The sequence below is a fragment of the Oncorhynchus clarkii genome, chromosome 26 (assembly GCF_045791955.1).
Source record: "Oncorhynchus clarkii lewisi isolate Uvic-CL-2024 chromosome 26, UVic_Ocla_1.0, whole genome shotgun sequence".
Taxonomy (NCBI): Eukaryota; Metazoa; Chordata; class Actinopteri; order Salmoniformes; family Salmonidae; genus Oncorhynchus; species Oncorhynchus clarkii.
This window is the reverse complement of record NC_092172.1, coordinates 39,568,430-39,584,921: the sequence shown is the minus strand read 5'-3', so window position 1 is coordinate 39,584,921 and position 16,492 is coordinate 39,568,430. Positions and strand designations below refer to the sequence as shown.

The following is a 16,492-nucleotide window of genomic DNA, read 5'->3' as shown; positions in this document are numbered from 1 at the left end:
GTGACACAGTATAGGCAGGTTGGCCACCAGGCAGACAGTCAGAATAGTGCACTAGTCCTATCTATCAGCAATCTAATGCTGTATCCCACCTAGACATGACCAGGCAGGTTGGCCACCAGGCAGACAGTCAAAATAGTGCACTAGTCCTATCTATCAGCAATCTAATGCTGTATCCCACCTAGACATGACCAGGCAGGTTGGCCACCAGGCAGACAGTCAAAATAGTGCACTAGTCCTATCTATCAGCAATCTAATGCTGTATCCCACCTAGACATGACCAGGCAGGTTGGCCACCAGGCAGACAGTCAGAATAGTGCACTAGTCCTATCTATCAGCAATCAAATGCTGTATCTCGCAATGGAATGCTGTATCTTGCAATTTCTTGGCTTGCAATGTGTCACAACTTCAGTAAAGAAAGAACTATCAATGAATAGGCTAGGATATTGAGATAAGGGAGATGCAACACTTGTCTTTCACACAGTCACACACAGTATCTTGCCATGTGTATGGGTTGGCTTCATGCTGGTCACAGCGTGGTTGCCAGGGCATCAACAGTTGAGTCACTTCAAAGCTCTTAGTTGTTACTTTTTGCATCTACGTAAAAAATGTACAGTTTTTCGGTTCAATTTCGTTTAATCTTTTTAACGTTCACACCCCTACTTTTAGCTCAGGTCGTCAGTGGTACATCATCCTTGCTAATTAAAGCATCAATTTGCCGTAACGACAGACACCTAATATTGGCCTCTCTGTTTTCCTCCCTTTCTCTCTGTCCCTCCCCATGGTGTCAGTCAGCCTGTAAATAATCTGACCATTACACCATCGCCCAGCTCCCCCTAATCACCAGTCAGTCTGTTGCCCTGTGTCTCTAAAATATAATGGCTGTTCACCGCGTTAATGGCTAACACTGACGACCCCACAATGGTGAGGAAGTGGGTTAAGAGGCCACAGCTGCTACTGCTAACAGAGGCTCTACGTTTCTCTCCCTCAGGCCCCCAGATTAACCATGTGTGTGTTCGTGTGCACTTTCCAAGAACTCAACAATGTCTCTCCTTGAATCAACAACATCAGTTTTTCAATCAGTGGTTGTCAGTCAGTTTACGGCAGCCATTTTTAATTTACACCATTCTGACCAGAGTGTTTCCGTTTCAGAGCTATGTGACCGAGCAGAATGCTTTTTGACGGCCACTCATTAACAGGATATCCTTCCACCACTAGCTTGGACTGTGCTTGTTTTCTTGGGCACCTCACGACCTGGGTAAACAGTCTGGTTGGCAAAGTGGCTGGCACTTAGTTTTGTTCAGTGTTAGTCTTAGTTTCCTCCCTCAGTCCCCGTCTCTCTCGTCCACTACAGCATGAGTCAGTCTCTCTGCCTGTATTGCACTGTAGCTAGGAGCTCTAACTGCTATCCGAGCTTGTTTTCAGTATATTAGGACTATCACCAGCTCTCCTAGCTGTAGTCTGGGGCTTCTTCTGTCAGTGGATACTGCCTCACTGTATCAGCCCTGGTGAGACATTCAGATGGCATGTAGGTTCTGTTTGTGTCTGTAATGATGAATGGAATATCTATAAGACACTGGGAGGTAACAGGGCAGTGTCTGTTACCATGGTGCCTGTTTTCATTTCTGTGTTGAGGCATATTGGTCGGTACTAAGTGTCAGGACCTTGGATCTCTCCTTCTCTCTCCCTCTTACGCTCCGTCACCCTCATTTTATCTCTGTTTCTCTCCCTCCCTCTCCCTCCTGTCTCATTAAAGATGTCTGCTATCCCATCACTGCCAGGGGGTGCTGTGGCCTTAGTGTTGTCAACCTGTCTGTGGCTTGGCCCGAGGACACCCAGCAGTAAAGTCCTGGCTCCACTTCACTGCCTGACGCCCTGACCTCCTCCTCTTGGCTCCTCTCACTCACACATGGTGACAGGGGGAGGGAGGGGGAGAGAGAGGGGGAGAACGGCTGGGTATTTACTGCTGGTCATTTAATCTGTCAGGACATTACAGGCCATTGGCTAAGAGGAACATGGATATGATGAGGGTGTTGGGATGAGCTACGGCCTGCCGATACGGACAGTCGAGGGCCTCTGGAAGATGTGATGGAGAATCACAGTGGACTGGAACGTCCACCGGCTCCTTCGTAGCCTGCACATAGCCTAATAGTGCCTCAAATTGGTGCATGTTCTTAGATTAATTAACATTAAAGCTCCATTTAATTAAAAAACAATTACATCCATCAATTAATGATCAACATTTCCTTGAAAATTGCATTGATATTTTACAATTCACTCCCTAAAGCATAAAAATGATTATCCAGCGCTTGTCTTACAGGCACTATATTGAGAGCAGATTTATTCGCTACCCCATGAAGTCATGTTCAACACTATACGTGGTGTTCTAAACCCGACTCATGTATCCAGTCCAAACAAAACAACCCAGACACACCCATATAGATATTTAGGTGTGAGGGCCACTGCACTCAGTTTGTCAACCCAGGTTCCATTTTGGTGCCTTTGTCTCCATGCAGGCCCCAGCAGTTTTAGAAAGAAGACACCCGGTCCTTCATATGACGTGTCATGCGGACGGGCCTTTTCGCATGTTTGCGGAATATCACGGCCACTCTGCTAACGCCAGTCTGGCAGCGGGTCGTAACCCGAGCCCCCTGCCGAGCTGACGCAGTGTGTGTAAATTAAACGCGTCCCCCTCCTTTCTCGCTCTCTCTCTCTCTTCTGACCTCTTGTTCTTTTTCACCTCGCAAATAATACAAGTTGACGTATTCCATTGTTAATAGACGGCCCAGTGCGATGTTTACCACCAAGGTAGTAATGACAGTTGGGTGGAGGGTTTAAGGGGAGCCTGCAAACCCAGACAGCTGATTTGTAAAAGACTGTGACACCTAATCCTGCTACCGTGTGGTGGGATCAGCACCTCTGCGCACACAGACACACATACAGAATGAGTATATAGACTGTTTAACAAGGTCCCTGAACGTCGGGGAACCTCAGGGGTCCGTGCCAGGGCCAGCTCCAATGTGCAACAATAATCCCCTTCTCCACATCATAGGTTAATATTTGGGGATGTGGGATAACGGTGGGGATGCTAGCAGCAAGGCTCCTCCTTGGCTGGCCTTGTTTCAGTCGGGGTGCTGCTGTGCTGTGTAGGATGGACAGGACACCGACGGTGTTGCTCTCAGAGCAGGCATGCTCAGAATGTATTCTTAGCCCCTGTCTTCCTATCAGTCATTGGAGAAAGGTTGGAGGGTAACAAATAAAGAGGTAACCTGTCTGCTGGTGCTGTCTGCACTAGCCGCTGTTTACCACAGGAGCCGGGGATACTTTTAGAACCAGAGAGAGAGAGAGAGAGAAAGAGAGAGAGAGAGAGATCCCATATTTACACCTTGGGGGCTGGCTGACCTTGCCATTAACTGGGTAGAAGACGCTGTACACCCCAGACTGAAAGAGAGACCAAGAGAGGAACTCCTACTGCACAAAAACTAGCTGACAGTCTGCTAAGAGAAGACTGTATAGAAAGGGAGAGGAGACTGGACTGGAGGAGAGGAGACTGGACTGGAGGAGAGGAGACTGGACGGGAGGAGAGGAGACTGGACGGGAGGAGAGGAGACTGGACGGGAGGAGAGGAGACTGGACGGGAGGAGAGGAGACTGGACGGGAGGAGAGGAGACTGGACGGGAGGAGAGGAGACTGGACGGGAGGAGAGGAGACTGGACGGGAGGAGAGGAGACTGGACGGGAGGAGAGGAGACAAGAAGAACAACTGAGAGGGAAGCAGAATACAAAGTGAAAGAGAGTAGTTAGAGAGAGATTGAAGAGATCCAGGCTGTAGCCGAGAGGCTGTTCCCCAGAGGAGGAGCTGCAGTAGCTGGCCGGGGCTGGTCCCAGGGCTGGCAGGGCTGGTCCTACTGCTCCTCCACACCTCCTCCTCCATCCCCACCCCCTTTTTCTATTTCTTCTCCTCCTACCCTGTGCTGTGCACAGTGGGGTGATGAACTCACAGACAGAGCCTGGGAGTGCCAGAAAAACTTTTAGGAACTTCTCCGTAACGCTTCGAGACCGAGAGGCTCTGGCAGCAACAGCAGGCGACGTCGCTGGAGAGCTCTGAAAGACGACCCACCAAGCTGCAACGGGACTCTCCGTCTGTCCGCTCACTCAGCTCACACGGGCTGGCAGAGTGCCTTAACAGCACTTCCCAGAAGGGAAAACTTTTGTTTTTGTTTGTTTTTGTTCTACCGGAACAGTGGCGGCGTTTGCAGCGGCACTCTGCAAGGACCAGTCCCCCTCTCTCAACATGAGTCGCTGGCTGAAATGCACCTCCATGTACTTTGTAGGTATTCTGCTTGTTCTTTTAGAGAGTAAGGACATTTCTAATGACACTTGTTAAAAGTATCCTGAGGCCATTGGGACCTAACTACTGGGGTTGGGTTAGGACCTAACTACTGGGGTTGGGTTAGGACCTAACTACTGGGGTTGGGTTAGGACCTAACTACTGGGGTTGGGTTAGGACCTAACTACTGGGGTTGGGTTAGGACCTAGCTACTGGGGTTGGGTTAGGACCTAGCTACTGGGGTTGGGTTAGGACCTAGCTACTGTGGTTGGGTTAGGACCTAGCTACTGTGGTTGGGTTAGGACCTAGCTACTGTGGTTGGGTTAGGACCTAGCTACTGTGGTTGAGTTAGGACCTAACTACTGTGGTTGGGTTGGGACCTAGCTACTGGGGTTGCGTTAGGACCTAGCTACTGGGGTTGCGTTAGGACCTAGCTACTGTGGTTGGGTTAGGACCTAGCTACTGTGGTTGGGTTGGGACCTAGCTACTGTGGTTGGGTTGGGACCTAGCTACTGTGGTTGGGTTGGGACCTAGCTACTGTGGTTGGGTTGGGACCTAGCTACTGTGGTTGGGTTGGGACCTAGCTACTGGGGTTGGGTTAGGACCTAGCTACTGGGGTTGGGTTAGGACCTAGCTACTGGGGTTGGGTTAGGACCTAGCTACTGGGGTTGGGTTAGGACCTAGCTACTGGGGTTGGGTTAGGACCTAGCTACTGGGGTTGGGTTAGGACCTAGCTACTGGGGTTGGGTTAGGACCTAGCTACTGGCGTTGGGTTAGGACCTAGCTACTGGCGTTGGGTTAGGACCTAGCCACTGGGGGTGGGTTAGGACCTAGCCACTGGGGGTGGGTTAGGACCTAGCTACTGTGGTTGGGTTAGGACCTAGCTACTGTGGATGGGTTAGGACCTAGCCACTGCGGTTCCTGAAAACAGAGTAAGCATGGTGTTGAAACAGCAGGAAGGAGTGAGCTGTGACTTACAGCTTATTCTTCTCTCACTAACCTGAAGGAACTCTGTGAATCTGCCCTACATTCCCCAGGAGAATTCTTTCATCAACCCAGAGGCACAGTGGCCTGTTTTAACTCGTTATCAAGTTCCATTCTTTACGTTTGTAGTTTTGAACTTGCATTCTGATAATACTAATATGTATTAGGTACATGTTGACGCTTAATGTTGGCGGGAGACAAATTGCATGCAAAATAGGCCTATCATCTATGTGGAATATTTATCTATCTGCCAGCCAGTGTGAGTTGAGTAAGCGGACAGACAGAGCGTCATGTTGCAGTTTGGTGGGTTTATTTATTTATTTATTTTTTACTAATTCCTTTGTGACACGTGTTTACATGTTGTTGTTGTATCCAGGAACAGGCAGGGAACTGTCCTTTCTCGGTCTCTATGCAGGCTTTAGTCACCGCTTTCTGTTTTCTTGGATCCCTCTACTCCAGTGCCTGTGTTCTGTCCAAGAGGGGTCCTTTCTTGCAGAAGAACTAGCCGTTCCCATGCTCTGTGTCCAGGCACTCTCAGAAATGCTTTGCTTCAGAATGGAAACCGCACTATCTTGGCATAAATCATTGAGGCTAACCTCAATCCAGTCTATAGTCCCTCTGGGAATTCTAAAAGTTATGTTTGAAATGTTGATCTGTCCAGACTCCTTGAATTATGACAAAGTGATGACCGTGGTGAGAATGAGTTTCCCTGACCCGTATGTTGTAAAGGCGAGGTATCTGTGTCGTGTTGACGTCGTGCCCTCTCTCTCTCTCCCAGAACACAGACTGGAACAAGTATGACGACCGGCTGATGAAGGCGGTGGAACGGGGCGAGGTGGACAAGGTGGCGGCCGTGCTCAGCAAGAAGGGCATCATCCCCACTAAGCTGGACATGGAGGGACGATCCGCGTGAGTAACGTGTGCTCACACAAACACTGCATCCAGGCATGAACACAGGCATACACGTGTATACAGAAGTCTACAGACACACACAGTCCCACAGGAACATATGGACCAGTAACCACTACACTATCCCACACAATAAGTTGTCTCAACCAATAGCGTGAAATGTCTGGCAATGCAAACTGTCTCTCATTCCAAGCATAGTAAATAGCACTAGTCTCCTTCAAATTGCTAGGAATGCCAACATACTTGTCTGATTCAATTATTAACTTCTAACAGTTGAAAACAGAGCTGAGAACTGTTGTAGTACTAGATAATGTTATTCAGCATATGGTCAGATGCTGGCCGCTCTCCGCTCCCCTCTCTTCTCTCGCCTCTCCCCGCACTCCTCTCTCACCGCTCCCCTCTCCCCGCACTCCTCTCTCACGTCTCCCTTCTCACCCCTCTCCCACCCTGTTCTGAGATCATAGATATCAGTTGTCCTCCATGCCAGTCCCCATGTTGGGGAGGCTTGTGAAGCCACATTCAAACACCAAGTCTCCCCTCTGTATAGCTAGATACACACACACATCCAGTCGACTGTGCCAGTAGAGAGTTCAGAGAACTCTGTGGTAAACTGTATGTCACACACTGCTTGATCTTACTGGCCTGGAGCGGCTGTCACTCTGGCCAGGAAGTGGCTCAGAGCAAACAGATTTGAGCCACAGTTGATGTTTATGATACACAATGACAGTTGGGGAACATGCTGTAATTCAAGGGTCAGGTTGTCGAGAGTAAACTAGTATTTTATCTAGAATGGTGGGTGGATGAACTCGGGATGGTCAGTATTTTATCTAGAATGGTGGGTGGATGAACTCGGGATGGTCAGTATTTTATCTAGAATGGCGGGTGGATGAACTCGGGATGGCCAGTATTTTATCTAGAATGGTGGGTGGATGAACTCGGGATGGCCAGTAGTTTAGGATTTAAAACGGCGGGATCTTTTTTAGAATAGTTCTTTTTGGATGGCTCACCACCGGCAATATTGGCTCGGTTATGTGTCCTCTAAGAATGTCACCCATCCACCACTGGAAGGTCTATATAAAAGCTGTTAAGTCAGACTTGTTTTCCTGCCTGACATAAATGTAACCAGATTCCAACGCTGGTGTTTTAGGTAGCTAGTCCCCCTCGGCTTAATTCCAGCTATGTGAAGTAGTCGCCTGTCTCTGATCCATGCTTCAGGTTCGTTTTCAGCCCCGGCTTTGTTGCGACCTCCATGGAGAGAACTGGACATTCCAGAAGCTGTGGGGCTGAGTATTTTCAGTAGTGTATGAAATTCTCCCACACCAGTGTCTGTGACACACTCGTGCACACATACACACTCGTGCACACGTACACACTCGTGCACACGTACACACTCGTGCACACGTACACACATTCACTTGCGCATGCACACACACCAAGGAGAGAAGGGCTTGTCTCATAATAAGGTGCTGGAATTTCTCCGGGCTAAATCAAGTGCGTCTGGCTGGCGTGGAAGACGCCACCCTGCATTACAGCGAGGAACTGGAGCTTGTTGTACTAAGCACTGTCCTGACACACGATGCTCACTGGTCACCTTCAATGTTGTTGGCTTAAAGACAACCGTGGCGAGAACAGAACCAGTTCTGTGTCAAACTGCGTCCATCACATAAACTGGAGAATAAGGAAACCCCAGCTCACTGGTCACAACCATCTGTTGATTCAGCTTAGCCTTAGTTCTAATGTATAACCTGGGCCATATATAACATCCTACTATATAACCTGGGCAATATATAACATCCTAATATATAACCTGGGCCATATATAACATCCTAAATTATATAACCTGGGCCATATATAACATCCTAATATATAACCTGGGCCACGCATAACATCCTAATGTATAACCTGGGCCACGCATAACATCCTAATGTATAACCTGGGCCATACATAGCATCCTAATATATAACCTGAGCCATACATAGCATCCTAATATATAACCTGGGCCAAACATAACATCCCAATATATAACCTGGGCCATACATAGCATCCTAATATATAACCTGGCACATACATAGCATCCTAATATATAACTTGGGCCATACATAGCATCCTAATATATAACCTGGGCCATACATAGCATCCTAATATATAACCTGGGCCAAACATAACATCCCAATATATAACCTGGGCCATACATAGCATCCTAATATATAACCTGGGCCCATACATAGCATCCTAATATATAACCTGGGCCATGCATAACATCCTAATATATTACCTGGGCCATGCATAACATCCTAATATATAACCTGGGCCATACATAGCATCCTAGTATATAACCTGGCCCATACATAGCATCCTACTATATAACCTGAGCCATACATTGCATCCTAATATATAACCTGGCACATACATAGCATCCTAATATATAACTTGGGCCATACATAGCATCCTAATATATAACCTGGGCCATACATAGCATCCTAATATATAACCTGGGCCATGCATAGCATCCTAATATATAACCTGGGCCATGCATAGCATCCTAATACATAACCTGGGCCACACATAACATCCTAATATATAACCTGGCCCATACATAGCATCCTACTATATAACCTGGGCCACACATAGCATCCTAATATATAACCTGGCCCATACATAGCATCCTAATATATAACCTGGCCCATACATAGCATCCTAATATATAACCTGGGCCACACATAACATCCTAATATATAACCTGGCCCATACATAGCATCCTAATATATAACCTGGGCCACACATAGCATCCTAATATATAACATGGGCCATGCATAACATCCTAATATATAACCTGAGCCATACATAGCATCCTAATATATAACCTGGGCCACACATAGCATCCTAATCTATAACCTGGGCCATGCATAACATCCTAAATATAACCTGGGCCACACATAACATCATAATCTATAACCTGGGCCATGCATAACATCATAATATATAACCTGGGCCATGCATAACATCCTAATATATAACCTGGGCCACACATAACATCATAATATATAACCTGGGCCATGCATAACATCCTAATATATAACCTGGGCCATACATAGCATCCTACTATATAACCTGGGCCACACATAACATCATAATATATAACCTGGGCCATGCATAACATCCTAAATATAACCTGGGCCACACATAACATCATAATCTATAACCTGGGCCATGCATAACATCCTAAATATAACCTGGGCCACACATAACATCATAATCTATAACCTGGGCCACACATAACATCATAATATATAACCTGGGCCATGCATAACATCCTAAATATAACCTGGGCCACACATAACATCCTAATATATAACCTGGCCCATACATAGCATCCTAATATATAACCTGGCCCATACATAGCATCCTAATATATAACCTGGGCCACACATAACATCCTAATATATAACCTGGCCCATACATAGCATCCTAATATATAACCTGGGCCACACATAGCATCCTAATCTATAACCTGGGCCATGCATAACATCCTAAATATAACCTGGGCCACACATAACATCATAATCTATAACCTGGGCCATGCATAACATCATAATATATAACCTGGGCCATGCATAACATCCTAATATATAACCTGGGCCACACATAACATCATAATATATAACCTGGGCCATGCATAACATCCTAATATATAACCTGGGCCATACATAGCATCCTACTATATAACCTGGGCCACACATAACATCATAATATATAACCTGGGCCATGCATAACATCCTAAATATAACCTGGGCCACACATAACATCATAATCTATAACCTGGGCCATGCATAACATCCTAAATATAACCTGGGCCACACATAACATCATAATCTATAACCTGGGCCACACATAACATCATAATATATAACCTGGGCCACACATAACATCATAATATATAACCTGGGCCATGCATAACATCCTAATATATAACCTGGGCCATACATAGCATCCTACTATATAACCTGGGCCACACATAACATCATAATATATAACCTGGGCCATGCATAACATCCTAAATATAACCTGGGCCACACATAACATCATAATCTATAACCTGGGCCATGCATAACATCCTAAATATAACCTGGGCCACACATAACATCATAATCTATAACCTGGGCCACACATAACATCATAATATATAACCTGGGCCACACATAACATCCTAATATATAACCTGGGCCACACATAACATCATAATATATAACCTGGGCCATGCATAACATCCTAATATATAACCTGGGCCATACATAACATCCTAATCTATAACCTGGGCCATACATAACATCCTAATCTATAACCTGGGCCACACATTACATCCTAATATATAACCTGGGCCACACATAACATCCTAATATATAACCTGGCCCATACATAACATCCTAATATATAACCTGGGCCACACATAACATCCTAATATATAACCTGGGCCATACATAACATCCTAATATATAACCTGGGCCATACATAACATCCTAATATATAACCTGGGCCACACATAACATCCTAATATATAACCTGGGCCACACATAACATCCTAATATATAACCTGGGCCACACATAACATCCTAATATATAACCTGGGCCACACATAACATCCTAATATATAACCTGGGCCACACATAACATCCTAATATATAACCTGGCCCATACATAACATCCTAATATATAACCTGGGCCACACATAACATCCTAATATATAACCTGGGCCATACATAACATCCTAATATATAACCTGGGCCATACATAACATCCTAATATATAACCTGGGCCACACATAACATCCTAATATATAACCTGGGCCACACATAACATCCTAATATATAACCTGGGCCATACATAACATCCTAATATATAACCTGGGCCACACATAACATCCTAATATATAACCTGGGCCACACATAACATCCTAATATATAACCTGGCCCATACATAGCATCCTAATGTATCACCTGGCCCATACATAACATCCTAATGTATAACCTGGCCCATACATAACATCCTAATGTATAACCTGGGCCATACATAACATCCTAATGTATAACCTGGGCCATACATAACATCCTAATGTATAACCTGGGCCATACATAACATCCTAATGTATAACCTGGCCCATACATAACATCCTAATGTATAACCTGGCCCATACATAACATCCTAATGTATAACCTGGCCCATACATAACATCCTAATGTATAACCTGGGCCATATATAACATCATAATGTATAACCTGGCCCATACATAACATCCTAATGTATAACCTGGCCCGTACATAACCTCCTAATGTATAACCTGGCCCGTACATAACCTCCTAATGTATAACCTGGCCCGTACATAACCTCCTAATGTATAACCTGGCCCATACATAGCATCCTAATGTATAACCTGGCCCATACATAACATCCTAATGTATAACCTGGCCCATACATAGCATCCTAATGTATAACCTGGCCCATACATAACATCCTAATGTATAACCTGGCCCATACATAACATCCTAATGTATAACCTGGCCCATACATAACATTTACATTTTAGTCATTTAACAGACGCTTTTATCCAGAGGGTTAAGTGCCTTGCTCAAGGGCATATTGACAGTTTCCCCCCCCACCTAGTCAGCTCGGGGGTTCGAACCAGAAACCTTTCGGTTACTGGCCCAACACTCTTAACCCTAGTAACGTCATAATATATGACCTGGGCCACACAACATACCATCCTCGTGTGTGGTCACTTCTGTCTCCAGACAGACCTCAAAGCCACTGGAGGACGATGATGGACAGTAATCATGGTCTGCCTGTTCTGCCCTATGGGGAGGTTTAATTACTGGGTATAATCCCTCATCTTTAATTTAGTGTGTTTTTATAATCCCTGATGTGTAATTTAGTTTCCTGGATTAGGCTCCCCAGTGTTGATCTAATGATATCACCTCTAACGAGTGCAGAGATCCACAGCTGAACAAATATTGTGGCTGTATCTCCACATTGCACACGCTCATGATGTAGGCTAGGCAAGTCTTAACTACTGCCCCTGATGAGGCGGGTTAGCCTAGCCTTAACTACTGCCCCTGATGAGGCGGGCTAGCCTAGCGTTAACTACTGCCCCTGATGAGGCGGGCTAGCCTAGTCTTAACTACTGCCCCTGATGAGGCGGGCTAGCCTAGTCTTAACTACTGCCCCTGATGAGGCGGGCTAGCCTAGCCTTAACTACTGTCCCTGATGAGGCGGGTTAGCCTAGCCATAACTACTGCCCCTGATGAGGCGGGCTAGCCTAGCCTTAACTACTGCCCCTGATGAGGCGGGCTAGCCTAGCCTTAACTACTGCCCCTGATGAGGCGGGCTAGCCTAGCCTTAACTACTGCCCCTGATGAGGCGGGTTAGCCTAGCCTTAACTACTGCCCCTGATGACGTGGGCTAGCAAATCCTTAACTACTGCCCCTGATGAGGCGGGCTAGCCTAGTCTTAACTACTGCCCCTGATGAGGCGGGTTAGCCTAGTCTTAACTACTGCCCCTGATGAGGCGGGTTAGCCTAGTCTTAACTACTGCCCCTGATGAGGCGGGCTAGCCTAGCCTTAACTACTGCCCCTGATGAGGCGGGCTAGCCTTAACTACTGCCCCTGATGAGGCGGGCTAGCCTAGCCTTAACTACTGCCCCTGATGAGGCGGGCTAGCCTAGCCTTAACTACTGCCCCTGATGAGGGGGGCTAGCCTAGCCTTAACTACTGCCCCTGATGAGGCGGGCTAGCCTAGCCTTAACTACTGCCCCTGATGAGGCGGGCTAGCCTAGCCTTAACTACTGCCCCTGATGAGGCGGGCTAGCCTAGCCTTAACTACTGCCCCTGATGAAGTGGGCTAGCCTAGCCTTAACTACTGCCCCTGATGAAGCGGGCTAGCCTAGCGTTAACTACTGCCTCTGAAGTGGGCTAGCCTAGCCATAACTACTGCCCCTGATGAGGCGGGCTAGCCTAGCCTTAACTACTGCCCCTGATGAGGCGGGCTAGCCTAGCCTTAACTACTGCCCCTGATGAAGTGGGCTAGCCTAGCCTTAACTACTGCCCCTGATGAAGAGGGCTAGCCTAGCCTTAACTACTGCCCCTGATGAAGTGGGCTAGCCTAGCCTTAACTACTGCCCCTGATGAAGTGGGCTAGCCTAGAGTTAACTACTGCTCCCAGTCATTTGCACTTGTGATAGCTGATTAAGTGTTAGCGCAGAGGGAAGGGCCTCAGCTCCAGCTGGAGTTCAGTGAGCGGTGGTTCCTTGATTGTAAGTTTTATATACCATTGGGCAGTGTTTCTCAATCCATTCCTGAACGGTCTCATGGTGTGTGCGTTTGTTCTAGCCCAGCACTAACACAACTGATTTCAACTAGTCACCTAATCACCTACACCTTGATTAGGCCTCATTAAATCAGCTGGGCTAAAACTAAAATGTGCAGGAATGGATATAGAAACAGGTACTATACCAGCCCACATGATCCTCTCTACTCTGTCCGTCTCGGGATAAACACAGCCTCCATATCCTGTGTAGACTGGACGGACGGAGCTGAAAGACACTTAAGGAGCCATCTGGTGCCAAGATGACATGACATGTCTGTACTCTCGTTAATGACCCAGTGTCTGGTGTCTCACACAGAGTTAATGTCTCCCCCCCCCCCCCCCCCCACACACACACACACACACACACACAGAGACGGGCCGTTTTCTCTCAGATCAAATCTAAATCCGCGTAATTACTCTGGACAAAGGGATAGTGAAAGAGCGAGAGAGGGACAGCTTAAAGGAGCGGTAGAAAGAGAGCGAGACCTGTCATTCTATCAATCCAAACAAAAAGCTATCCGCACCTTGTGATGTCACGTTTCCACCGTAGGTCAAATTAAAGCTCAGAGCCTCCATTAAAACGACATCTTCTTCTTCTGTGCTTTTGTGAGTTTCTATTATTTGATTTCCTGTGCCATTTCTCCCGTCAGACTGGTTTGGCACTTGGCACCTTTCATGTCATTATGTTTAAGTCTGCAGTTATCTTCGTCTTGACCCCCTTCACCCTCCTCCTCCAGTCCACATACAGAAAATGTCAGCCTGTCAGTTATACTTTGAACAATCCCAGGATCCCAGATGGGTTTGAATAGGTCATTATACTCACTGCTTAATGTGAGGAGGATTGATACAATTGAAGTCCTGTTTTACTTGAGCAGCACTCAGAGGAAAGTTCTAGAAGGCCAGTTACACAAGCAGTGGTCCTGCAAGTCAAAGTGCAAGTCGGTGTATACAGTAGGCAATAGAGGCTATGACCATGTGGAACTGTTACAGCCATTCTATCATCTACTTTTGCAAGTTCAGACGAGTATAAAGTTTATACAAAGTTATTTTTGGCATTTATCACATCTCACACATCCACCTAATGCAAAACCACCATACAGTACATACTGAAACCTCTTCTCACCATACAGTACATACTGAAACCTCTTCTCACCATACAGTACATACTGAAACCTCTTCTCGCCATGCAGTACATACTGAAACCTCTTCTAACCATACAGTACATACTGAAACCTCTTCTCACCATGCAGTACATACTGAAACCTCTTCTCGCCATGCAGTACATACTGAAACCTCTTCTCGCCATGCAGTACATACTGAAACCTCTTCTCGCCATGCAGTACATACTGAAACCTCTTCTAACCATACAGTACATACTGAAACCTCTTCTCACCATGCAGTACATACTGAAACCTCTTCTCGCCATGCAGTACATACTGAAACCTCTTCTCGCCATGCAGTACATACTGAAACCTCTTCTCGCCATGCAGTACATACTGAAACCTCTTCTTGCCATGCAGTACATACTGAAGCTTCTGATTCTCAAAGACCAAAACGCCGCCCTCCCAAAGCATCACTTCTAGATCCCAATAGCACTGTTGTGACATGGCAACAGTTTAGTTATTCAAACAGATTCCTGAATCCATTTGTCCAACAAGACTAATGTTGTGCTTAGTTGGCGTGTCACCGGTTATCCACAGCGCTGCAGGCATATATATGGCTTACAGGCCCCAGGGTCAAGGTCTCCGGCTGCAGACTGAGTTTCTCAAGCACCATCAACACAGCTTTTAATAACGGCGCCTGAGACGAGGTGTCAGGACGCCTGTCTCCTTGGAGGATCCTTCAAGGTTAATGCATAAACAAGTTGCGGGCTGTGAGGCGTATTGGTTTACAAACAGATGTTTTTCCCGTATGTGTGGGGCCGGGGCATGGCTGGGGAAACTGACGGATGTGGGTCAGGAAGAGGGACACGGTCGATGTGTTAAGAGTGGCTAACAAGGGACCAACTAATCCCGGGTTTAGGTTGTTCAAACAAACCCAGGGATGTTAAGGGGCATATTTGTTGAAGATTTAAGTGACAAAGATGGAGGACCGTAAAAGAAAGGGGATGGGAAACGGGAGAATAGAGGGCCAGGGATTAAACGGGAGAATAGAGGGCCAGGGATTAAACGGGAGAATAGAGGGCCGGGGAGTAAACGGGAGAATAGAGGGCCGGGGAGTAAACGGGAGAATAGAGGGCCGGGGATTAAACGGGAGAATAGAGGGCCGGGGAGTAAACGGGAGAATAGAGGGCCGGGGAGTAAACGGAAGAATAGAGGGCCGGGGAGTAAACGGGAGAATAGAGGGCCGGGGAGTAAACGGGAGAATAGAGGGCCGGGGAGTAAACGGGAGAATAGAGGGCCGGGGAGTAAACGGGAGAATAGAGGGCCGGGGAGTAAACGGGAGAATAGAGGGCCGGGGAGTAAACGGGAGAATAGAGGGCCGGGGAGTAAACGGGAGAATAGAGGGCCGGGGATTAAACGGGAGAATAGAGGGCCGGGGAGTAAACGGGAGAATAGAGGGCCGGGGATTAAACGGGAGAATAGAGGGCCGGGGAGTAAACGGGAGAATAGAGGGCCGGGGAGTAAACGGGAGGAAAAGAAGGTCAGGGGGTAAACGGGAGGAAAAGAAGGTCAGGGGGTAAACGGGAGAATAGAGGGCCAGGGATTAAACGGGAGGAAAAGAAGGTCAGGGGGTAAACGGGAGGAAAAGAAGGTCAGGGGGTAAACGGGAGAATAGAGGGCCAGGGATTAAACGGGAGAATAGAGGGCCAGGGATTAAACGGGAGGAAAAGAAGGTCAGGGGGTAAACGGGAGGAAAAGAAGGTCAGGGGGTAAACGGGAGAATAGAGGGCCAGGGATTAAACGGGAGGAAAAG

At 46.9% G+C, this 16,492-nt stretch overlaps 1 protein-coding gene across 2 annotated transcripts in view; it reads left to right on the top strand.

Moving 5' to 3' along the window:
- Positions 1 to 16,492, top strand: part of LOC139384378 (uveal autoantigen with coiled-coil domains and ankyrin repeats protein-like) — an 80,317-nt gene that overhangs the window by 29,549 nt on the left and 34,276 nt on the right. Inside the window, exons 1-2 of one of the 2 annotated variants that reach the window (XM_071129123.1) lie at positions 4,234 to 4,326; positions 6,089 to 6,219. In XM_071129123.1, the coding sequence (XP_070985224.1) occupies positions 4,291 to 4,326; positions 6,089 to 6,219 (167 nt within the window). In that variant the 5' untranslated portion in view covers positions 4,234 to 4,290. Of the gene's footprint in view, positions 1 to 4,233; positions 4,327 to 6,088; positions 6,220 to 16,492 lie in introns of those variants that run through there. The other variant, XM_071129122.1, reaches the window with a different exon arrangement.